The sequence below is a fragment of the Mirounga leonina genome, unplaced genomic scaffold (genome assembly GCF_011800145.1).
Source record: "Mirounga leonina isolate KUSES-001 unplaced genomic scaffold, KU_Mleo_1.0 Mir_165, whole genome shotgun sequence".
NCBI lineage: Eukaryota > Metazoa > Chordata > Mammalia > Carnivora > Phocidae > Mirounga > Mirounga leonina.
In genome coordinates, this window is record NW_023270415.1 from 57,502,423 (window position 1) to 57,529,265 (window position 26,843).

Below are 26,843 nucleotides of genomic sequence, written 5' to 3' on the forward strand. Positions count from 1 at the left end.
CGGGACTTCAGGACCATGACCTGAGCTGAAGGCAGTCGCCCAACCAACTGAGCCACCCAGGCGCCCCAATAAATAAAATCTTTAAAAAAAAATTTCCTCATTACTGATGAAATTATTAGATATCTATATATCAGTTGAGTTTAACAAGCATGTATTAAGTGCTTTCCATGTTTCAGGAGACATGTTTGTAAAACAAGTAAAGTAGATACCATACCCTTAAGCTACTCATAGCCTATGTGAGCAAAAACATCCAAAACGGTAAGAGACAGTATTGTGACAAGGCATGTACATATCTAAGCATGTAGAAGAAGATCATTGAGCATTTTGGGCTCAATCTTGGATTCTATAAATGAGTTTCTATAAATGATTAAGTCCTGCATAAAGCCTGAAAGAATAAGAAATGAATAGGCCAAAGACGTGTGTACAGGGTGTTCAGGGAAGAAGAGATAGAGATGTATTTCTTTACCTAAGTAGGCTGACTCTATGAAACCTGAAAGGCAAAAGGTTTGAATTTGAGCAAGAGGAAAAATTGTCTTTACATGTATGACATCTGTTTTTTTTAAATGTAATATCTTTCATTTATTCTTAAAAGTATTTAAGGTAATGATCCATTAACTTCTTTTATGAACCTAACTTACCTTTATTGGTAGCAAACTGTTTAATATATTTAATTTTATTACATAAATTTCTCTTGCTACAATTCAACTGTCTTGCCAGAACCATAATTAACTTGATCTTAAATTGTAAGCTCTTCATTAAATTTCATGGTACTGCAGTTTAAATTTTTAAAGTTTAGGAATTGAAAATAACCCCTAAAATTAAAAATCACTAAAGTCATTTGATGTTCCCAAGGATAAACTTCTATTTTTTTAAATTTTTTTTAAGACTTTATTTATTTATTTGACAAAGAGAGACAGTGAGAGAGGGAACACAAGCAGGGGGAGTGGGAGAGGGAGAAGCGGGCTTCCTGTTGAGCATTACCCAGGACCCTGGGATCATGACCCGAGCCAAAGGCAGATGCTTAAAGACTGAGCCACCCAGGCGCCCCTCAAGGACAAACTTTTAATTGTGACAGATAGCTAAATAGAATAGTAAGTAGTACAAATATTCATTTGTATGTCAAGTAGTTAAGAAGAACAAAGAAATATAGGTCACCCATAATAAATGTAAGAATACATTTCAGCTTTTATGTTTCATATTGTTTTAATATACATTATCAGTAATTTTTATTTTTATAATACTCTTTTGTACTAAACTTTATGTGATCCTACCCATTTAACTATAAATGGAATTATAGTTTATAGTTAGATATAAAATAGGTCTCCAAAATGTATATGGTTTACATTTGCAGGGAATTTATACATATTTTATGTTAATGTAATTTTTTGTTAAATTCTTGCTTATTAAATTTTTTTCATATAATTTTCTAGGGTGGGAAAATCCATGTAAAATGTTTAGCACTGTGATTGGCACAAAGAGATCACTCAGTGAATAAAGTGTTATTAGCCAAATTTCTGTATCTGAATTAAAAGATAAAAATGATTTAACAGTATATTTTCTAAAGGTGAAAACTTTTAACCCTTTTACCTATAAAAAATGATTATGCATCTTTGAAGTAAAATGTAAAAGAACTCTGTTATACGAAACAACTTTTAGCAGAAACTGGAATATATTTTGAATTCTGTTTGGCAGATTTAGAAAAGACCTAAGAGTATTTCTCACTATGAGCTCCACAGAACACAGATCTTACCAGGTTTATCCTGATCGAATTTTGAAAAATGATTATATTACTATTCAACCTAGTATATGTTAGTGTTTCTCAAATTTACTGTTTCATAGAACAGTATTTTAGTTATTTGTTTTTATTAACATAAAAAATGAAACTAAAGTACTGTAAAAAAAAAAAAAAACCTTGGGAAATAGTGACAAGATATTGAGGTGTATGGTAGACAGTAATGAGAAAAGATAAAGATAAGTGCAGCTAGATATTAGTGGGAAAATTTTCCACAGAAATTTAACAACTCACAGCTTTGACTTCAAGGAGTTTAAAAGTGTTTCCAGTAAATGATTAAGAGCTCTTAACCTCAATCAAAATTTGTGAAACACACCCCCAGAGTTTTAAAGTAAATGGGCTGAAGTAGGGCAATAGAAGTTTGTAAGAACTGAGTTCTGGGAAGATCAGAGACTGACTTACATTTATCAATTATATATTCTTTATTGGATTTACAATTGGAATTGCAATGCATATTCTAGGAATTCATTCCATGTCTGATTCAGGATATGTAATTGGGGCCAAGAATCTTATATTTTACATTTTAACAAATTCTCCAGATGATTCTGATGCATGTGGTCCAGTGTTGGCAGATTGAGAAACACAGATAGATACACAAATATTACTAATAAAGAGGGTTCTCATAAATTCTAATACACAAGGACAAGGTCTTAGGATACTTTGAAAGATTAAGATGAAAGGTACAGCAAAGGGGATATAGTCAGTGGTATTGTAATAGGGTTGTATGGTGACAGATGGTAGCTACACTTGTGATGAGCATAGCATAACCTATAGATTTTTTGGATCACTATGTTGTACACCTAAAACTAACGTAACAGTGTGTGTCAACTATACTTCAAACAAAAGATGACTAGGAAATGATTATATAGAGGAAAATGTAATGAAAATTAATGAGATTCAGATATTAGGATCATCTAAAAAAAACAAAACGTGCAGGTATAAATTTAGAGGAAATGTCCAAATTCGTAGATTAATTTTATTGTAGTAGGAGTAGGGTCCAGAGTTCTAATTTGAGGTAATTATGGAATGATAACTTGGATCCGAAATGTAGGGATGCGGAAAATGAGCTTTGAAATTTCAAACTAAGGGCGCCTGGGTGGCTCAGTCGGTTAAGCAACTGCCTTCGGCTCAGGTCATGATCCTGGAGTCCCGGGATCGAGTCCCCCATCGGGCTCCCTGCTCGGCAGGGGGTCTGCTTCTCCCTCTGACCCTCCTCCCTCTCATGCTCTCTGTCTCTCATTCTCTCTCTCGCAAATAAATAAATCTTAAAAAAAAAAAAAGAAGGAAATTTCAAACTAAGTTTTCCGGACTTCACAATACGATGGTCCCGCCTTATCGGCAGTTTCGCTTTCCTCCACTTCAGTTACCCAGAATCCACTGTGGTCCGAGAGCAGATCATCCTCCTTCTGACGAATCATCAGAAGGTCAGTTGTAGCCTAACTCTACATCCGAGTGCCTACGTCATTCACCTCACTTCGTCTCATCACGTAGGCATTTTATCGTCTCACGTCGTCACAAGAAGGGTGGGTACAGAATATTCTGATAGAGACCATGTTCACAAAGTTTCATTACAGTATATTATTATGATTATTCATTTTATTATTATCAACGTCTTATTATGCCTAATATTTTAAAATTTTATTTACTTTTTTAAAGATTTTATTGATTTATTTGCGAGAGGGTGAGAGAGAGCGAGCAAGCGTGCACGAGCGGGGGGAGGGGCAGAAGGAGAGGCAGAAGCAGACTCCCCACTGAATAGGAGCCCGGTGTGGGGCTCGATCCGGAACTGCGGGATCATGACGTGAACCAGAGGCAGATGCCTAACTGGCTGAGCCATCCAGGCTCCCCAGATTTATTTACTTTTTTTTTTTTTTTTTTAGAGAGAGTGTGTGAGACAGGCAAGGGGCAGAGGGGAGGGAGAGAGAGAACCCTCAAGTAGATTCCCCACTGAGCGCAGAGCCCAGCGGAGGTCAGGATTGATCTCACAACCCGAGATCATTACCCGAGCTGAAATCAAGAGTGGGACACTTAATCGACTGTGCCACCCAGATGCCCCACTATGCCTAATTTATAAACAAAACTTTATCGTAAGTATGTATGTATAAGAGAGAATATAGTATATAGAGAGTTAGGAACTATCCACGATTTCGGGCATCCACTGAAGGGCTTGTAACATATACCTTGTGATTAAGAGGGGACTACTATACACCAGCTGGTCTTGACAGACTCATTGGCCCTGGTTAAGTAAATAAACACTTGCAGCTGTTCCCTCTGTAAAACGTTACATAGTGTCCCATGGTATGGTAGGACAAATGAAACCCATTCCTACTCTCCCCAACCCCCCAACCAAATATCTCTGGAATCAGTGAATATGTCATGGGACAAGGCAAAAAGAACCTTGCAAATGTAAGTAAGTGTAAGGAATTTTACACAGGGAGATCAGACTTGATTACCCAGGTGGGTCCAATTTAATCACACAGGCCCTTAAAACAAGAACTTTGTCTACTTGAAGTCAGAGATTGTGGGGGGAAGAAGGTAGTAGAGGGATGCTTCAGAAGGGGAAGTCAGAGAGATTCCGAGTATGAGAAGGATGCAGTGCACCCCTTGCTGGCTCTCAGATGTGGGGCCCAAGGACAAGGAAGGTAGAGGCCTTTGGGAGCTGTGGGCACTAGTATCTTCCCAGAGCCTCCTGATAAGAGACCAACCAGCTGACATTTTTATTTCAGCCCTGCGAGACCTTGAACAGAAAAACTAGCGGAGACCACCAGGATTTCTCAGTTCCACAACTGTGAGTTAATATATTTTTGTTTTAAGATGCTAAATTTGTGTTCATTTGTTAGAATAGCAATAGAAAACTAACACAGGGTAGAAGGTACCATCACAAATCAATGCTTGAAGATGTTCTTTAACATGAATTCCAATCACTCAATACTATATAGATACCTAATACCTTATATTTTAAGTCAGGACCTCCCGAACATATATTTAAATGTCATGAAGATCTACGAATCCATTTTTACAGAAGCAGGAAAGACAGAAATTTAATGTTGTATATATGTAGAAAACATGGAGAGCTTTGAAAATATTTTTGAGTATTTTTCATGAAACTTGACAGTCGAGTCAGGAAACATGGTAACATCCTAACTCATCTTCCAAGTTAGTACATTTTCAGCGTACTTAGTACTTACTGAAAGAATAGACTAACCTAAAATATATTTATACTTGGATGAACAGAGTACAGGTTTTCTATTAAGGAGCCTTTAATAGAAAATTATTGTATTACTAACTCCTTCAATATTGCCAAAATTACACTTAAAATTAAACCTTTGTGTTTGTAGTGTTTTGAACTATGAATTAAGTTGCCAAGATAAAAATACTTGACTACTGTGAAAGCACCTTAGAAAAATAATGATTTCTACTAGCACAATGGAGGAAAAAAGTCTTAGAATGCAGCCTCCCCTGCTACACAAAAGATAGTTCAGAAATGTATTGGGTAGAAAATAGTGTTAAAACTGCAATGATGTGTCATTATTTAGGATATAAAAAAAGAGAAAGTATTTTTACTCAATTGTTTGTTAAGGGATATTTTTTCTAGTGAGAAAGATAGCACTAAGATGAAATGTTTGATTTAAAACTTTCCCCACATGCAAACTATTAACCTTTATACTAAAGCAATTCTACTTTATATATGGTCTCCAGTGTGCTCTTTAAACATATCATATTTTGAATTATTATGTGCTTTAGAAAGTAACCACCCCTGCTACGGTATCTGTATCTGTATTTGTGTATCTCTTAGGATGATTTTAGATCTGGGTGATGCATTCTGGTAATATGGTCCTGGGGAGGTGAGTTGAAATCTGATATGCTATTCCTATAGGTAGGAAGGGGCTCTTCCCTAAAGGAGGTGCAACTTCATTGTCAAATCCCATAAAAAAAAATTACAAGTCCATGACCTCCATCTGAAACTTTCAGGAATAGAGTATTTTTATCATCAGAATTTATAAATAAAAAAGGAACACATGCAGATTCTGTACATTTTTAACACCATCAGCAGAGCCTGTGGTACACCAAATTATCAAACAATATTTGCATAATGAAACATGAGTACCCACACTGTGTGGGATAAATAAAGGTTATTAGTGGCCTCCAATTAGTTCAGGTCAGGCTTTGATGCCAAATTAGTTTGTTCCACCTTCTAGATAAAAGCTTTAGTTTCAAGAGCTTCTTAGTTTTCTTTTCTGTGGTTTTAGGGATTATGGATTTGTGGGACTGGAAAGGCTGGTTTAGAATGAAAGATGCAAACTCTTGTCTCTTAATAGACCTTTTGTCTTGACTAACTTGTGGAGAAGACAGATTACCAGGTTATTTTCTAGCAGAGCAAACAGGGTGGAATCTGCGATGCCTGAATCTTGAATCAGACCTTATTTCCTGTTACTTTCATTTTGTTTGCTTTTGTTAATGTCTAACCCCATAATGGTTTCATGGTCTCATCTCCTAAGAAGATTTAAGGGAAAGATTTTCCTCTGTTCAGGTACTGCAATGAAACATGAAAGCCTACTCATTCTAGCATTTTATTATGTATTAATGATTATTAAGACGGTGACTCTCAGGACAGGATTTGAGATAACAGGATAAACTGTATCTTCCTTCCTGGTGATTCTTCTTCCATTTCCATCCTAGAGAATTTTGGTTTGACTCTATTAGACTGGGCGGTGGTCCTTTTATATTGCCATCACTTACCTTCATAATATACTTTAAACCCATGAGCGCTAACTGCAAAATCACTGGTCAAACGTAGTGAGAACACAGATTTGGTACTCGTCACTGGTGGTGGCAGATGGAATCCTGTTAACCTAAAAACATAAATGGAATTAATTGTTAGTATTATAGACATTTTACCTAATAGAGTTGAAAGAGCATTAAAAGTCATTTTATCGGGGTGCCTGGGTGGCTCAGTCGTTAAGCGTCTGCCTCCAGCTCAGATCATGATCCCAGGGTCCTGGGATTGAGCCCCGCATTGGGCTCCCTGCTCGGTGGGAAGCCTGCTTCTCCTTCTCCCACTCCCCCTGCTTGTGTTCCCTCTCTCGCTGTGTATCTCTCTGTCAAATAAATAAATAAAATTTTTTTTAAAAAAAGTCATTTATCATATCCATAAGCTTTGTATAAGTAGGTGTGTATGGGTGTGTGGGGGTGGGTGGGTGTGTGTGTGAGGGTTTATGAACAAATTTATCACATATTGATTAAAAGTCACTCATCAAAAACAATTACTGTAGGTATGTATAAAGTTATTTACATACATGTGACTGTGCATAACTATTTATCATATCTATTACATATATCATCTCTATGAAAATACTGATTAATTTAGACTTTGGGAGATGAGTTGTGAGAGTATGTGTTTTTAGTGTCTTTTGCTCCTTATTTTAACAATTGAATATTCAGAAGGTATTTTTGTCAAATAAATAATTTTCCTGATAGTTTAGAATATATTTACACAGTGGGGAGTTTTTATTAAAATTTAATATTAAAGGAAGAGATGTGATCTAAATAAATCTTGAAACTGTAAAGTCTACAAATGATGTGATTTTGTTTTATTAGATTCTAAACTTTCAATAAATTCAATTAAATTTAATAGTTGCAGATTACTTTTTGGTTATATTTCATTTTTAAAAAGATTTTATTTATTTATTTGAGAGAGAAACTGAGTGTGTGTGAGAGAGAGAAAGACAGAGCACGAAGGGGGAGGAGCAGAGAGAAGCAGACTGCCCGCTGAGTAAGAGCCAGATGTGGGCTCCAGTCCCAGGACCCCAGATCATGACCTGAGCCAAAGGCAGTTGCTTAACTGACTGAGCCACGCAGGCACCCCTATACTGCATATTTTTATAAAACAAATATTTGTCTGACATTTTTTACCATAATTTTTTACGAATTTTGCAAATAACTTATTGCATATAGTTACAAGATTGATTATACAATTGATTTACAATTGATACTTTGTCTAAACTAGAAAAAAGAAATTAAAAATTAAAAAAACCCTCATACACAGGATATAATTTTACTAAAACTAATGAAATAACATAATTTTTAATTTTTCTATGAATTAACATTTATGTTATTTATTTTCTCATTTTTATTATTAATATAATAAGAATTAGTAATTTTATGCAATGGAATTATACTATTTTTTATATACTTGCTATTTTTGCCCAACATTGCACATGTAGGATTGATCTACATTGAAATTACCATATATTTCAATGCTAGATAGCAATAATTCTCATTTGTCTCAGGTGTGTTTATACTCTAAAAATTATTAAGAACCCCCAAAAGATTTTGTGGGCTAGATTTATCAATAAATACCCTATTTAAGTTAAAACTGAGAACAATTTTTTACATGTGCATTTATTAATTTAAAAATAACCAGGATAGGCACATTGCATGTTGACATAAATCATATTTTAATTCAAAATAATTATCTTTTCCAAAACAAAAATGACAAGAACATATTGTGTTCTGTTCTTGAAAATCTATTTAGGGGCACCTGGGTGGCTCAGTTGGTTAAGTGGCTGCCTTTGGCTCAGGTCATGATCCCAGGGTCCTGGGATCGAGCCCTGCATCAGGCTCCCTGCTCACTTGAGAGCCTGCTTCTCCCTCTCCCTCTGCAGCTCCCCCTGCTTGTGCTCTCTCACTCTCTCTATCAAAGAGATAAATAAAAATCTTTTTTTTTAAGATTTTATTTATTCATTTGAGACACAGAGATACAGAGAGAGAGAGAGAGAGAGAGAGAGAGAGAGAGAGAGCACGAGCAGGGGGAATGGGAAAGGGAGAAGCAGGCTTCCGCGGAGCAGGGAGCCCGATGCGGGGCTCCATCCCAGGATCCCGGGATCATGAGCTGAATAAATGAAGGCAGACGCTTAACCATCTGAGCCACCCAGGCGCCCCGAGATAAATAAAAATCTTAAAAAAAAAGAAACAACATCTATTTAATATCTGACCTATTAACAGAAATCAGTTGGATTCTCATATCTACTTTTTTTTTTTTTAAGATTTTATTTATTTATTTGACAGAGAGAGAGACAGTGAGAGAGGGAACACAAGCAGGGGGAGTGGGAGAGGGAGAAGCAGGCTTCCCGCTGAGCAGGGAGCCTGATGCGGGGCTTGATCCCAGGACCCTGGGATCATGATCTGAGCTGAAGGTAGACACTTAATGACTGAGCTACCCAGGAGCCCCTCATATCTACTTCTTTATTCAGTATCTTACAATATATTATTTTGGTTGATGGGTATGAAGAACTCTGGCCTCACATATGTAGTTGGAAAAGGGAAGAGAATTCTAATGGCTTTTGCAGATAAGTGGATACTCTTCTTTGATAGTACACAAGAACTTTACAAGTTAATTGCAATGTTGAATTCAAACCATACCAATTAATTTTTATACTCTGTGGCATTAAAATTCATTGCTTCACCTTGTTTCTATAATGGGTCCTTTTTACCAATTCAATTTTTAACATGTATTAATAATTTGGAATATATCCGTTCACTGAGTTAAATCTTCCAAATGTTGATACATTTTATTATAAAGTATCAAAAAATCACATTTATTTTTATTGCTACTGATCACATTAGAAAAATCTTTAAACTTGGGGAAGCTCTAAAACTTACAGTAATGGATGGAAGTTTTCCAAAATTCTAATTTTTTACTTGGAAACTAGATTTTGTCATAGACAACAAATCCTGTCAATTGTTTTCCCTTGAAATAACAATTCAGGTTCAGTGTGTGTGCGTGTGTGTGTGTGTGTGTGTGTGTGTTGGAAAAAAATATATAACAAATACCCAAGTTTGACTAACTGTAGTTTATGTTAGTTATTCGAGTAAAAAGAATGTTCCATGAAAATGTGGCCTGTTCAGCTGACAACTCAATTATGCAACTGTTTTTCCTTGGAACAACCATCATATTTTGGTAGGCATAAGAAGGTTCTACGTTTTTGTTTTTGTTTTTTTTTTTTGCATACTTTCCATTTTGTTACACAGGTCATTTAAAAGAGGGGAATTACAGGGTAGACATTTAATGAAATAACTATAGCATCAACAGGAATATTCTTATGTACAATGGATTTTTTTCCACACTGAAAGTGTGTGGCAGTGACGAATACAATGACTAATGACTATTTGTACAGTTTGAGGTCACTAATTGTGAGGTTTTCAGGCACCAGCAGTTTTACTCACCATTACTTTTGTACCCTGAGGACAAATGTCAACACAATGAAAATGGTGTGAATAATGTCTCAGTGTTATGGAAACAGTTTTGATCTTGTGGACCCCCTAAAAATGTCTCAGGACCTTCAAGGATCCACGGATCACATTTTGAGAACCACTGCTATATAGGAATCTATTGCAATAAATATACCACACTAAATTTATACATTCTATTGTTGATGGACATTTGGGTTGTTTATAATTTGCGTTTTCATCAACATTCTTGCAAAAGTTCACTTGTACACACTTATCTGGCAGTTCCTCTAGGGTTTATAAGCATTTAAAGCTGTAAATTTTCCTCTTTTTGCTGCATAAGCTACATGATTTCCTATTTGGCTCATGGTTAGAAGTATATCTTTTAAATTATAAACCTATGAGTTGCTTTAGTTATGTCTTCTTACCAATGTATATCTCATTTGCATTGCAATTAGATAACATTTTCTGTATGAATTTAATCCTTTGAAATTCTTGAGATTTGCTTTATGGGTCCGATACTGGTTTTTTTTTTTTTATTACATGCCTAGTTTTCTTATAAAGGAAAGCATATTATTTTTCTATTCCTAATCCAAATTACCACAACCTTAACACCCATTATTAATTATCTCATAGTTACATAGGTCTTGGTAGAGCATAGCTCAGCTGGTTCTCTGCTTTGAGCCTCATGAAGTTGAAATCAAGGTGTTAGCTGGGCTGCATTGCTTCTAGAACCTTGGGAGCAGAATTTGCTTTCACTTCCCAATTTATAAGACTGTTGCCAGAATTAAATTCTATGCAGTTGTAGGACTAAGGTCCTGTTTCCTTGCCGGCTGTTGACTTGGGGTCATTCTCAGGTATTAGAGATTGCTTGCATTTCTCAGTTTGAGACCTCGTTCCTCCATCTTCAGAGTCAGCAAGGGCAGTCCAAGTTCTCATTCTGTAATTCTCTTTGGTCTTTCCCTCTACCTCATCCTTCTGCTGTTGCCTCTTCTGCCTCCAGATGGAGAGAGTTCTCAACTTTTCCATGCTCATGTAATTAAATTGTGTTCAAATTGATAATTCAGATATCTTCTATTATAACATCTGTCTCAATTCCATTTGCCGAGTTATTTTTGCCGTGTGATATATTCACAAGTTCTTAAAGAACCATTATTCTGGGATCTTTCTGGCTCCTATAATGGGTATTTATCATTGGCTAGGAACAGTGTTCAATATATCTTTTAGATAAATTTGTTAATCATGTTCAAGTGTTCTCTGTGCTGACTATATTTTTAAAATCTGATCTACTAGTTACTGAAAGAGATATGCTAAAATCTCACAAGAGGATTATAGATTTTTATATTTTTCCTTGTAGTTATGTCCATTTTAAAATATACTTGGGGGCTACATTAATAGGTGTACACAAGTTTAAATTATTGTATTTCCTGGCAAATTGAACATTTTATTTTTTATGAAGTGCTACCCTATTTTGTTTCTTTTGGGGAGGGGTGCAGAGGGAGAGGGAGAGAGAGAATTACTTAAGCAGGTTCCATGCCCACACAGAGCCTGATGTAGGGCTCGATCTCACAACCCTGAGATCATGACCTGAGCTGAAATCAGGAGTCAGATGCTTAACTGACTGAGCCATCCAGGTGCCCCTAATCTATGTCTAATAATGATTTGATATTAAACTTTATCTTATCTGGCAGTAATAAATCTAAAACTTAATTTACTAGAATTAGTCTAGAACATCTTTTAACTTTCAACCTTTTGGTACCCTTATTTTTTAAAAATATGTCACTTATGACCAGAATATACTAGGCTATATTTTTATATACATAAAACATTATACTTTTATAAATTAATTATAATATTGGTCTTTTTGTTTACAAATATGTTCAATAAACTATAACTTACAGAGGATAACAACAAATCAAAATTGTGCATACTGCTGAATTTTCACAAATTAAATATTTCAGATCAAGAAATAAATCACAAATTAAATATTTCAGATCAAGAAATAAAACACTGCAAGAAATACTGAATGTCTGCTTATGTTTCCTCCCACTCATTACTATCTCACTCCTCCCCAAAGATAACCACTCGCCTGACTTCTAGCTAAACAAATTAATTTTGCATGTTTTAAAGCTTTATATAAATGAAATTGTATGTCATGAAATTATTTCACTGTACTTGTATTTGTACTATTGTAGTAGTAGTATGGAAATTAACTTTCATTACTATATAGGATTTCATTTTATACTTCAATTTATTTAGCCATTCTATGGCTATTGGATCTTTCTTTCTCCAGTTGGGTCTTTTATAAATAATACTGCCATAAACTTCTATTGACATGCATACATACATATTTCTTTATTAAAAAAAGATTTTATTTATTTGACAGAGAGAGACACAGCGAGAGAGGGAACACAAGCAGGGGGAGAGGGAGAAGCAGGCTTCCCATGGAGCAGGAAGCCCAATGCGGGGCTCGATCCCAGGACCTTGGGATCAATACCTGAGCCGAAGGCAGACACTTAACAACTGAGCCACCCAGGCGCCCCATACATACATACATATTTCTATTGGGAGTATATCTAGTGGTGGAATTGCAGGTTCATGGAGTAACTAATTAGTTACTAAATAACTTTCTAGATGTTTTAAAACTTCTTGATACGAAGATGTATAAATAAAATATTTCTCACTTTAAATGCTCATACTATTTTTTGACAAAAACAACCAAGAAATATTGTCAGGAAGGAAAAAAAAGGATGAATGGCTTTGCAGCACGCGAGAATTCTGAAAAACTACTTACATCATAACCTGCTATGATGTGACTGTTACATTTGTACACCTAATGTTACATTTTGAGTGATGGCCCTCCAAAAATACCCAGGCTCTAGTCCCTGGAATTTTAAAATATTTCATCTTACATGACAAAAGGAATGTTATAGATGTGATTAAATTAGGATTTTAAGACTGGGAGATTAGCCTAGATTATCTGGATGGGTCCAGAGTAATCACAAGGGTCTTTATAAGAGGGAAACAGGACTAATGATATACTATATGTTGGCTAATTGAATTTAAATTTAAAAAGGGGGATATAAAATTGATTAATTAATTAATTTTTTTAAAAGGGAAACAGGAGGGTTAGAGAGAGAGAGTAGGAGATGGGATAACAGAGCAGAGGTTAGAGTGATGTGATTGCTGGCTGTGAAAATGGAAGAGGGACGTAAGCCAAAGAATGGCAAGCGGCCTCCACAAACTGGAAAAGGCAAGGAACAGATTCTCTTCTAGAACCTCCAGAAGGAAGACAGACCTGTCTACATCTTGATTTCAGCCCAGTTAAGCCCATTTTGGGCTTCAGTTTCCCAGACTGCCAAATACCAAATTTATGTTGTTTAAACTACTAAATAATTTGTTGCCCCAGCAATAGGAAACCAACCCATAGCTGTCTTTTAGATTTGGAATATAGATTTTTTTGAAGTGTTTAAAATATTAACTTATCCTATAAATGAAAACAGAACTCCTATAGAACCCAGTGACCACTCTAAGTTACTGAGACCCATGTTGATCTGCAACATGAGTAGATTCAAAGCCTACTAGTGCAAAATTTGACAGTAACTTTAAAAGAAAAATTTCTCTGTACAGGTGAAATATGCAATTTAACCCTCACATTAGAAGGCACAAGAGAATGGGAGAAATTAAATAACTTACCAAGTTCATAGTAGAGCCAGGTCTAAACCTATGACTTATTGTGTCCCATTTTCTATTGAACATGCTGTTTATCCTGTCATTGTCTTTGACACACTGATTAAATCAAAATATTAAATATTTGAACTAATGTAAAAATAGACACACAGTTATTTTACATGCAATCTCATTTTACACCCATTCATGTATATTAAATAATCAATATTTTTAGACAATATTTAGGACACTGTACCATTTAAATTACCCAAGATGATAGTGAAGGACAATGCGGAGTATGTTTTCCTTTTGTTGAAAACTAGTTTTCTGCAGTTATCTATAAATAATCAGCATGTAGTGACATGTTGCATAATGTAAGATTGTTTTCTTTTTCATTTCAATAAATAAGGAAGGATGTATGTTTTAGACTTATTTCCATGATAGTTGCATCATTATGTGGATTTTCACTAACTTGTTTTCCTCCCTCCTGTGATACATTGCTTGACTGATCTGAAAATAAACACTTTCAGTCATGAAGCCTATTAGTAACAAGGCATACCTTATTTTATTGAGCTATTTTTTTTAACTTTGTAGATATTATGTTTGTTACAAATCGGAGGTTTTTGGCAATCCTGTATTGAGCAACTCTGTTGGCACTGTTTTTCCAACTGCATTTGCTCACTTAGTATCTTTGTGTCACATTTTGGTAATTCTTGCAATATTTCAAACTTTTTCATTATTATTATATTTTTCATGGTGACCTGTGATCATTGATCTTTGATGTTACTATTGGACCCTGTTACTATTAACTGACTTGCTGTAATCTCATCATAAAACTTTAGGGGATGAGGAGTTGCTTCTTATGGATGAGCAAAAAAATGGTTTCTTGAGGTGGAATCTACTCCTGCTGAAGATGCCATGAAGATTGTTGAAATGACAACAAAGGATTTAGAATATTGCATAATTAGTTGATAAAGCAGTGCACAATATGAGAGGATTGACTCCAATTTTGAAAGATGTTCTGCTGTGGGTAAAATGCTACCAAACAGCATTGCATGCTACAGTGAAATTCTTCATGAGAAGAAGAGTCAATTGATATGACAAACTTCATTGTTTTCTTAAGAAATTGCCACAGCCACCCCAGTCTTCCGCAACTGCCACGTGGTGTAGGGGAGACCCTACACCAGCAAAAAGATTATGACTCACTGAAAGCTCAGAGATTGGTTAGCATTTTTTAGCAATGAAGTATATCTTAAGATATGTCCATTATTTTTACATAATGCTATTGCACACTCAGTAGACTATGGTGTAGTGTGTAGACACAGCCTTTTTTTTTTTAAGATTTTATTTATTTATTTGACAGAGAAAGAGAGCACACAAGCAGGGGGGAGCAGCACAGGGAGAGAAGCAGGCTCTTTGCTGAGCAGGGAGTGAAACATGGGGCTTGATCCCAGGACCCTGGGATCGTGACCTGAGCTGAAGGTAGATGCTTAACCAACTGAGCGACCCAGGTGCCCCTAAACACAGCTTTTATATGCACTGGGAAACCAAAAAAAAAAAAAAAAAAAAAAAACATTTGACTTGCTTTATTGCAATATTCACTTATTGCAGTGGTCTATAACTAAACCTTCAGTGTTTCTAAGGTATGTCTTTTCTTGACAAGACTTCATTTATAAGTTAATATTTATGTGTGATTATTTATTAAGCATCTGTCTTCTCTTTTGGGCACTAATCTTTGTGAAGTCCTTGGAACTCACTAGTTTATCATCAGTGCTTTCATGCAGTACATATCATGTAAGAGGTCCCTCAATAAATAACTGTTAATTTAATGAATTAGGGTGGGTAGTAGGAGAACATGAACGCCATCAGAACACTTTCTTTTTCAAACCAAAAACTGTGTTCTTGTAACAGTGTTCTCAAGAATCATAAGAATGTAAGGGGACTTCAATTGTTAAGAAAATTCAGATAGTCTATGTAGACATTCCTGTTTAGAAAGACTTATTTTTCACCAGAATATTAACCTCAAAAGTTAAAGGAAGATCATATATTTTATGCACTTCTATTTGAAGTACCTTTCAGTTACTTTAAAACTATAGTTTTAAAATAAGTTTTAAAACTTATTTTTCAGGTAAAACTAGTATGATTTTTATTTTAATATGAATTATAAATTATAATATTTAAATATACATGTATTGCACTTGATCTTAACATGTTTTCTAGGTAATCTAAAAGCATAACATTTTATGGATAAACATGATCTTTTCCCACAGAGTCATTTGTACTGATTTGGGTACTTGTAAAATTTGGTGTTTTGTATATATTGATAGTTAAATTAATAAATTACCAATTGTATTTCCTCATATTGTTGTATGGTAAAATTGCATAGTGAATGACATTCTATGTTCCCTTGAAAAGAATACTAGAGTGTAACTTTATTTTCTCTGACTTATAACTGAAGAAATCACAGTTTAGAAATGATCAGTAAATAGTTTAAATTCATACTGTTGGTAAGCAGTGGAACAAAGATATAAACCCATAACTTCTAAGTCTAATCTATTTCTTTTCCCATGATGATTTTTCTCATAAGGAAAGTGATTTTTTTTCATGAGGGCAGGATGCATATTTAATTCCTCTTTGTTTCCCCACAATGCCCATATAAATTTCTTAACAGATATTTAGAATAGATAAAAACATAATTTTACTCACATGATGGCTTTAAGTAGTTGAAACTGGTAAAAACTGTGTTACAGTTTTAAAGTCACTGAATTAAACACCAGGAACGTAATGTGGAACCACCATCTGTACTTGCTTGTGCATTCATAGCAAATGTCACTAGTAGTTAGCAAAGAAATTTCCCTAGTGGGAAAGCTAAGTAATATTAGTCAACAAATATTATCAGGGAAAATCCTTGAATCGTGCAATGTAAATTTCCTTCAGATATCATTTTTTAACAAAAGTTAAAAATTGAGGAAAATTGGCTGATGATTGAAATGTATTAATTTAAATAGTGACTTTGTTTTGTGCAATCACAATAAACAACATTTTCTCTCACCATAAATGTAGCACATAAATGCATGTAAACTCAGATTAAAGGACAATCATTTCCTCTTAAGAGACTTAGCTTCATGAAAAATTTATAACATTTCCTTTGTTTTTCACATTTCATTGTTATCTGGTGAATATTTGTCATGGACCAGGGCTAGTTAGCTTATAGCCATTTTTTCAATAGATTCTCTCGTGTGACAGGATGGCATACATGTTGGTTATTTTTACCTTACAATTAATAGTTTCCAATTTATAGCCTCTCTTCTCCCTGCCCCCAATCACGCATACACCTCAATTATATTTTAGCATTATATTATTTGCTAGGCAAAACATTTATTAGAGGCTGTTGTATGTTTTAAAAATCATGCACTTCAAGTGAGTAATCCTGTTACTTCTCATGGCCCCTTGTAGATGAAAGCATTCTTTAAGCATTTCCTCTTACAAAGATTCAGGACATTAATGATGTTTAACACTGTAATAAGTAAATACTTTTAGGGAGAATTAAATAATGAACTTATAACTTTATATCAATGACTAATATGAAAAATACTAAAATAATTATTCAGTAATTAATGCAAAATTGATTGAAATTTAAATTACAAGAAAGTCATTTATAATGCCAATGTATATGCTTTTTAAATAAGAGGCTGTTTATTTAAGAATTTTTAAAAAATTAATGGCAATTAATGTGCCATTTTACAGCTTAATATAATGGAAACCCTTAAAGCATCAAGGCTGATGGATAAGAGTGATACCTGTCTTATTACGTAAATAAGGTTATCAGCTCTTAACACTGAGGTGTTATTTCTAAGAGACTGAACATCAAGAATGACTGGATCTATACTATCTCTAACAATGTAATCAGTCCTCTTTAAACAAACACACACACACATGTGTGTATTTAATGTCCCTATCAGTCAATTACAATATTTTAGATTTTCTCTAGTTAGAGAATAAATGTAAAAACCATATTTTTAAGTTAAAAGGCTATTAGGATATTACTGCTTTTAATGAGATTGGGTGGAAACAGACATGGGGAGTGGAAAAAGACAAAGCGAGAGAGAGTACAAGCTTTATTTTAAAAACAAAGTGGTAACATTACCCCAAATCCCAGGAATTTGTGATGGTTAAATAAGAGAGTTCATGTGGAATGGCATGGTATATTTTCTGGAATCTAAGAAATAGCTGCTTAGTGTTAGTTTCATTAGCACTATGACTCAAATCCACTTTCATTTGCATTCCATGTCATGCTTTGGCTAAGATAAATTGTATTATAACACCAGCATTATCATGGTAATTTCTCATTACTCACAGTGAGAAATTTGACATGAGTTATCTTACAATTTTACTTTGGTTACACAGTTCTTAAAAATGGTCCAGGTGATATACAGGGAATTCTTTGCTGAAGTGAACTGTTAATCTATTTAATTTCAAAATGAATGGGAAAACCACAGGAACAAGTGGATATTTAAAGTAATGACTGTTCTGTGAGAATAAATCATGCATATCCTATTGATACTGGGGTACATGAAGCACAGCACAATAATTCATGGTTATGTCAAGATGTCACTAATTGTAATATCAAAGGAAAAGATGGCTGTGGCAATATTCGAATAATTATATCATTTATTGGGAGTAAATGAGCTGAAACTTCTCTCAAATACAAAATTCCTGAAAAAGGCATCTTGTGTGAAAAAGGCAAATTCACAATGTTAGGAACATGCACCTAGGTATAGATCTAGATATGGAAATGAGTATAGATACTGATATACATATGGGTATGGTAGGGATTGGGGTAGATATAGATATGACTATGAACATAGTAAAGATATAGCTAGAAAGGTAGTTGACTAGTATTCATTTCCACTCTTTTATATTCTTTCCACTGTATCAAAGTACCTGTAAATCTTGGAATTACGCTTGCCAGAATACATCTCTTGCCAGCATTGTTCTCTATTAGATTTTGCCACTTCCATAAGATTTGGAATGTGAATTAAAAGTGTAAGTTATTATTATGTCTTGGCAGGTAGGTGCATGGAATTTAGCAGGTGTTAGAGGTGAGATTTTTCTGTCACCTTATCAGAATTCTTCAAAGCAGATGATGTTACAAACAATTGAGCTCATCACGGGGTTTCCTACAGTTTCTGCAAATGTCTGATTTCCTGAAAGCTAGTGAATGTTCTCCATGACCTTCATTCCTCAACCTTAAATTCATTATTCTTGTTATTAAGTATTTTCTTTTTTTGTTACTAAATATTTTCATGCTTTAATTATTTCAGGATTTTTCCCTTATTTTCTAAACCCTAAAGATGCACAAATATTATAAAACCACTATTCCGGGAGAAAACTTTTTCTTCCCTCAAAAACATAGTTTGAGAATGTCATCAACTCACTGTATCTAGAGTTACTCCATTTATGTAAAACTCATTCTTACACCAGTCAGAATGGCTAAAATTAACAAGACAGGGAACAACAAATGTTGGCGAGGACGTAGGGAAAAGGGAACCCTCTTACACTGTTGGTGGGAATGCAAGCTGGTACAGCTGCTCTGGAAAACAGTATGGAGGTTCCTCAGGATGTTAAAAATAGAGCTACCCTACAACCCAGCAATTGCACTCCTGGGTATTTACCGCAAAGATACAGATGTAGTGAAAAGAAGGAGCACATGCACCCCAATGGTCATAGCAGCAATGTCCACAATAACCAAACTGTGGAAGGAGCCGAGATGTCCTTCAACAGATGAGTGGATAAAGAAGATGTCATTCATATATACACTGGAATATTACTCAGCCATCAGAAAGGATGACTACCCACCATTTACATCAACATGGACGGAACTGGAGGGGATTATGCGAAGTGAAATAAGTCAAAGAAACACAATTATCATATGATTTCACTCATATGTGGAAAATAAGGAATAGTGCAGAGGACAATAAGGTTGGGGGGGGCTACTGAATGGGAAGAAATCAGAGAGGAGACAAACCATCAGAGACTCTGGACTCTGGGAAACAAACTGAGGGTTGCGGAAAGGGAGATGGGTGGGGGGATAGGGTATCTGGATGATGGGTATTAAAGAGGGCATGTGGTATGATGAGCACTGAACTAATGAATCATTGAACATTATATCAAAAACTAATGATGTACTATATCTTGGCTAATTGAATTTAAATTTTAAAAAATCTGAAAATAAAATTAAAAAAAAACACTAACATAAACTCATTCTTTCTAGCGACTTTGGATGAAACTTCAGGATCAACATTTTATCCAGGACCTATGCAGTATATTACTAGAAAGTTTCTTCATAATTCAGCATTTTCAATTTTTTCTCCATCTTGTGCAAATATTGCCAAACTTTCATGATATTTCTGATATTTTATTTTATTTTATTATTTTATTTTATTTTTTGGTTCATTGAACTGCTTATCTTTAAAGCTATAAATGACCATAATTCCCCAAAGACAGTGTAGTTGAACCACTGAAAACACTTGAAGTACAATGCAGTTATAGTGGGCAATTAATGAATGCCAGACACTTAAATCTACTTTACAGTGTCCCCAACTAGCATAATCACCTGCAATTGTTAATGAATGTATTATTTGCAAATTTGGGGTTTTAAGAAGTGTTGAAGTTATGACTATAAGCTTGGATTCTAGAGTATACAACTGAAAATACATATTCTACTGCTTATCAGCAATTTGAGATTGGGTAAGGTATTTTATCCCAATAAACTATGGAATTATCCCATAGTTATATTGTGAGGATTAAGTGGGATAATGCTTGTAAAAATTTAGCACAGTGCCTAGCACATGCTAATGCTATTTTTACCATAATTTTGGTGATAAGCCTACCCAGGGCTCATCTAATTAGCATAAAGACATTAAATGATAACTCTGGCGCTGGACTTCCTGGAGTAAATCTCAGTGTTGCCATTTGCTATTGTGTGACATTGGGCAGGTTACTTCTCTCCCCATCTGTTTTCTCACTGGCAAGATGTTAATGAAAATAGTTCCTACCCCTAAAGTTTTTTGTCAGTTTTAAATAAGTTAATACATCACTTGGAATAATATCTGGCATTTAGCAGGTATTTGCTACTATTGCTGTTCACTCCTGATAACAGATGTGAGAATTAGAAAGTTCTTTCACAACCAATCAGAATTTTCTTCCTGTAGCACCCAATTATTGATACTTACAATTGACTTGGGTTATGTAACTAAGTGTAATTCTTCAAGTGTGTGGTATTATGCTCTTCTAAATTGGGTTTTCTCCCCTCCAAGTTTAGCATTCTTAGGGCTTTTATTTTGGGTATAAAATTAGTCAAGACCCATTATATGCTGTTTGCTTAAAGTAAATGTAAGGCAGAACTATGAGCAAGAAAGAGATGAGAACATTTATTACATCCCCAGTCATTGATAAATCTTTGCAATTAGGAAGAGGGAAGGAGAGAAAAGGGAGGAAGAGATGGGATGAGACCATATGTGTCTTTAGAAACCTGAAATTCTTGACATTGAGTGAGGTGATCCTCCCCCCCTACCTGCTACCTTTTTCTTGGTACATTCCAAAGACCTCTAACAGGCAGTATTATACAAATCTTATCATGTGAATTTTACTGTATTTCTTACGTTCCTCTATGTTCACTAAGAAAAAAAAAGGACTCTACAAATGTATTTTGTTTTCTTCAATATTGACAATTGTTTGATCCATTTATCCAATACACATAGATAAGAGTTTAACTCAAAATTAATGGTTCATTGTTTCCCAGAAAGATATTATTGATTATCTCTCAGTTTAGCAAAACACAAAAATTATATGACATGTTCTTTATCTATAAAACATGGGTGTATTAGAAGTATGGGATTTTGTTTGTCTATTTTTTCCAGGTATTAATGGTTTGTTCTTAAAAGAGAAATGACCACACATTTAATCAATGTCCCTAAATTGATATATAATATAGATATACATGTTCTATGTTCTATATTTGATATAGTCCAATGATGAAGACAAATTAAAATTTTATTTAACCTAAAATGGCTTTGGGAAAGATTTTGAGATTCTATATTACTCACCAGTTTTATGGACTTAGATATAGCATTAAATTGTACACAAAGTAAATAAAGCATTGCAGTTGGAGCGTTTTAAATAAAACTTTATGCTGGTAATGATTAAAGGTGTTTTGGTAAAGATACTATATAATTTAACCTAGGTATTCTAAAACTTAGAAAAGTAGGGGCTCTTTTTCAGAACAGGTTTGGTTCTGTTTTTAAATCAGTATTTTGTCTTCAAAGATACTGAATAGAAGCAATTGAGAATATAACTACTCTAACAGAGTGTACATAACCATTAATTTTACCCATTGTGCTCAACATCACTTTCTTATAAATTTTCATAACTGTCTTTGAGGTGATTATCTCTTTATATATGTACATATATACACACAACTGGTGAATGACATAGCCTTTTGAAAACATTCTCTAATGATTTTAGGTTAAATAAAATTATAATCTGTCTTCATTGGAATACATCATAAAGAAAATATTAATATGAGAATGCAGTGACATAGAACATATGTGCAGTCATTTCTCTACCTAATTAATTAGTGTATTTGGACATGATTTATGAACTAATTTAGTGTTATCAAATAATAATTTTATGTCAAATGCAAAATCATCAGTTCATTAATCGATTATTTTAAAATAATCGTGATTCAAATCCAAACATTTTAAATTGGACAATTGTTTAAAATTAAATATTAAATTATGCCTATATTGTTTTAGACTGTCTTACTGTATATAAGGTATTTTTTAAAAATCACTCTTACAGTATCAAAACAATTGTAAAATTTTATACTTCATAACACTGAAGATGATTAAATCCAATAAATATTAGTAAATATAATTAGAAAATTGTATAAATATTCTGTTTTATTTTAGAAAAATGTCTTTATGTATCTTGATGTTCCAAGTTTAATATCCCAGGGACTCTTAAGTAAACTCTACACTCAACATGGGGCTTGAACTTACAACCCTGAGATCAGGAGTTGAATGCTCTACCGACTGAGCCAGCCAGACACCCCAATATCCTAGGCCTTCTTGAATGATACTTACTAACATGAAAAATAACAGTCAATGATATTTTAAAAAACTAACAACTTATATAATTTCATTTTAATAAAAATGGAAATATGACTTGAAGTTGCACTGGATATTGCACTATGTCTCCTGTTTACCTGTTTTAAACATAAAAGTGTCCTGTAGTATGTGTTTTTCTCTGTTATCAATAAGTTAATATTACAATATTAAAATTGATTAGAACAAAGTAACACCAGAATATTGCAATCATTTAACATTTCCTTGATAATTATGAGAGGAACTCATTGGGACAATCGAAGTATTTTATTTTTAACATGAATTGAAGGAGAATGAGAATCACATTCCTTTTTTTTTTTTTAAGATTGATTTATTTGGGACTCCTGGGTGACTCAGTCGGTTAAGCATCTGCCTTCGGCTCAGGTCATGATCCCAGGGTCCTGGGATCAGGCCCCATGTGGGGCCTGCTCAGCAGGGAGTCTGCTTTTCCCTCTCCCTTTGCCCCTCCCCCTGCTCATGCTCTCTCTCTCTCTCTCAAATAAATAAATAAAATATTTAAAAAAAAGATGACATTACTCTGGAATGGCTATAGTGTTTTCCACATAGAAATGTAGGGTAATATTAGACATTCTAATTCTAATTGAGTATTATACCTTAAAATAGAATATAAGTATATAAAATAGATTTCAGATCTACATACTAATCTCCATTCCCATTAACTCTGTTTAAATTTGGATCTTCATTTTCTTTTATCTAAACTCTTTTGATAGACTCTTATCATGAAGTCCTTCTGCTTTTAGTCTTACCTCCCTGTGATCTTAATGTTTACTCCACAGTGTCCTAAAATGACAATTTATAAATATTTGATTATGGTGTACCACCTTACTTTGCTACTTATAATCCTTTAATAACTCTATTTTTTTTAAGATTTTATTTATTTATTTGACAGAGAGAGAGACAGCGAGAGAGGGAACACAAGCAGGGGGAGTAGGAGAGGGAGAAGCAGGTTTCCCATGGAGCAGGGAGCCCGATGTGGGGCTCGATCCCAGGATCCTGGGATCATGACCTGAGCCGAACACAGACACTTAACAACTGAGCCACCCAGGCACCCCAACACTTAATCACACATTGGATGAAGTCCGTACCATTAGCTTTCCAAGCTAGTGTTTTTTGTGTTTTTCAAATTTAATACCTGTGCAAAATGCTCCATCCATTCTAACCATTTTGCAAGTAACCCCTACAAGGAGGGGAAAAAAAAGCAAAGCAAGCAAACAAAACCAAAGGAAAGTAAAAATAACTGGAATGGGTCAGTTATTTGTTGGTTGTTTGTCATTCCCATACCCTTTCTTTCATACTCTGCTCAGTTATCTCTGCCAACTGTCTTTCTTATGGGTTCTGAGTATTAGGAGGCAAGGTGAAAGATAAGAAATAGAGGGGAGAGGAGAGAAGGCATTATCCCGCCTTTCTTTCTCTTCCTTTTGTTTCTGGAGAAACTGTGGAAGTGGTTGCATTGCTTTGATGACCCCAGCTTTTATCCTAGCAGCAGTCCTTTCTTGGCAGTTCTAGTGGCCGTGTGGTTCTCCTCTACGGGGGCAGCATCTGCTGGGTGGCTTACCCCCTTGGCCCCAGTGCCCACTAAATCCACCTCCTTCCATGGTAATAGCACTGCGCACAGCACAGCAGTCAGTATGTTCTGCATTCAGGAAATCCCAGCCCCTTCCTTCCCCCAACTCCCAGGTGAATATTCTCTGGATTGCTTCTTCTCCTTCTGCCTGGTTTTGCTCTTCAAGCCTTTTAAAACTAGTTCCGTGTATTAATGGCCTTCTGTTTGTTTTCCCAGTTATATCCTGCCTGATAGGAGGGAAGGAAGGAAAGAAGGAAGGAAGGAAGGAAAGAAGGAAGGAAGGAAGGAAAGAAGGAAGGAAGGAAGGAAAGAAGGAAGGAAGGAAGGAAAGAAGGAAGGAAGGAAGGAAAGAAGAAAAAGAAAGGAAAGAAGAAAAAGAAAGGAAAGAAAGAAAGAAAAGAGAGGCTATTCCTAAGTAGAAAATGATTTTCTAATTTTTTTCACAAAAGTAGGAAGAAGAATGTGACATTAAATTAATAAACAAATACATTATTTTCCATTTTTATACTACATTATTGATCATAAAATTAGATCACTCTTTTATTATTATTTTTCTTGGGTAAAGACATTTCTATATATGATGTGCTATCTTCGTTGCAACTGAATTTATGTTTATGTAGTCTTAATTTTGAATAATGTTTTACTCACTGTACTCTGTGAACTATTAGATACATCTTGTTGCTATAATGCCTTAAATGTGATATCACCACATGTACATGCATGGCTAAATTAATTTTAGCTAACAAGGATAATCATATTACCTTGAAACATCAAATTAAACATGCTTTCAAAATTAAAATATTTATGTCAGAAAAATGCTTTATTTAGCTGCTTTTATGCCAAAAAGCAGAACTATTTTAGCTAATGAAATATTAAGTGCTACCAGTTATTAAGTTTTCACTATTTAAGTGTTCACCATATATTATATCATTATTACCATGACCTATATGGCTGTATATGACTTTATTTTTATTATTCCATTTTGCAAACAGAGAAATGAGTGCAAAGAGAAATTGCTGGTTAGAAGACACATTGTTAGTAAAATGAAAACCAAAAATTAAGCCCATGTTCTTTTTGCTAGTCTATGGGGACTCTTAGTTAACTTGGTAAATGTTTAACAAATTGATCAGTTTTTCCAAATTAATCTGACAAGTTTATGTTAGTACTTAACTAGAAAGTGAGTACTTAAAATTAATCCATGTATCTGGCAATTATACAACCACATTGTCCTGAGTAGCTTCAGTGAGGTAACAAATCAAATTCAGTGATTATTAACAGAAATAGGAAAAGAGGAAATATAGAAAGCTCATATTGACTATTATTTTAAGAAACTTAGGTGTGAACCAGTTACTGAGTTAATATTTTATACATTTAATTCACAACACACTGTGAAGATGGCCTTTTTGTACTCTTATTTTCCATAAAATTTAGAGAAGCGGTTTGCTCTCCTATTTTTTTGGTGGAAGAATTAGAATTCAACAAAGGTCTGTATGACTCTAAAATACATGTTCTTTCTACCACCACAATTTAAACATAAGGTGGAAGATGAAGAAAAGAAAGACATTTGAAATTTAATATTGGAAGCAGAAAATACCTTCCTGTCAAAAGACATTGAGATGAAAATAACCCTGTTGTTCAAAGAGTCTAAAATGAGGTTGAAACGAATTATATAAAATACAGCTAAAAGTATTATAAATAGATTAAGAAGCTTGAAAATATATGTAAAAATAGACAGTAGGAAACTAATACAATTCCCCCCAACTTCCAAATGATGTCATAAATTATCATAAATATCATTATTATAAAACTATAATATTTAAGTCAGTGTGGTATTAGTTTAAGGGTTAACAAATAAACCAGTGAAATAGAATAGAGACTAGACACAATACCACACATAAATACCTACTTGATTTGCAATAAGCTGAGGTACAGTAAAGATTTATTTTCTATATACAGTGCTGAGTCAAGTATATACTCATATAGAAAAAAAATGAGAACAACAAAAAACATAAACCTTATTCTCTACTTCATACCATACACAAAATCAATTCTCTATAGATTGTGTAACTAAATGTTAAAAAGTACTAATAAATAACACATCAGGAAATATCTTTGTGACCTGGAATAAGCTAAGATTTTTAAATTGAAACACAAAAGGATTAATAATAAATAAATTACTTAATAAATTACACTACATTAAGAACATCTTTCTTTTTTTTTAAAGATACAATTAAACTGAAAAGTTAAGGCATATAGTGATGGAACTCTTACCAAGAATATATATAGAATCCCTACAAATTGTTAATAAATGAAGCAAAAAGCCCACAAAAAGGATGGGCAAAGACGAGTAGCACATTATATAACAGGATATCCAAATGACCAATAAGCATATAAAAAATGT

The 26,843-nt window shown here is 34.2% G+C and overlaps 1 protein-coding gene across 3 annotated transcripts in view; it reads right to left on the bottom strand.

The window, feature by feature from the left end:
- CSMD3 (CUB and Sushi multiple domains 3) overlaps window positions 1-26,843 on the bottom strand; it is a 1,201,062-nt gene that overhangs the window by 1,028,065 nt on the left and 146,154 nt on the right. For all 3 annotated transcript variants that reach the window (XM_035011782.1, XM_035011781.1, XM_035011780.1), the window contains exon 3: window positions 6,533-6,645. In XM_035011782.1, the coding sequence (XP_034867673.1) occupies window positions 6,533-6,645 (113 nt within the window). The remainder of the gene's footprint in view (window positions 1-6,532; window positions 6,646-26,843) is intronic.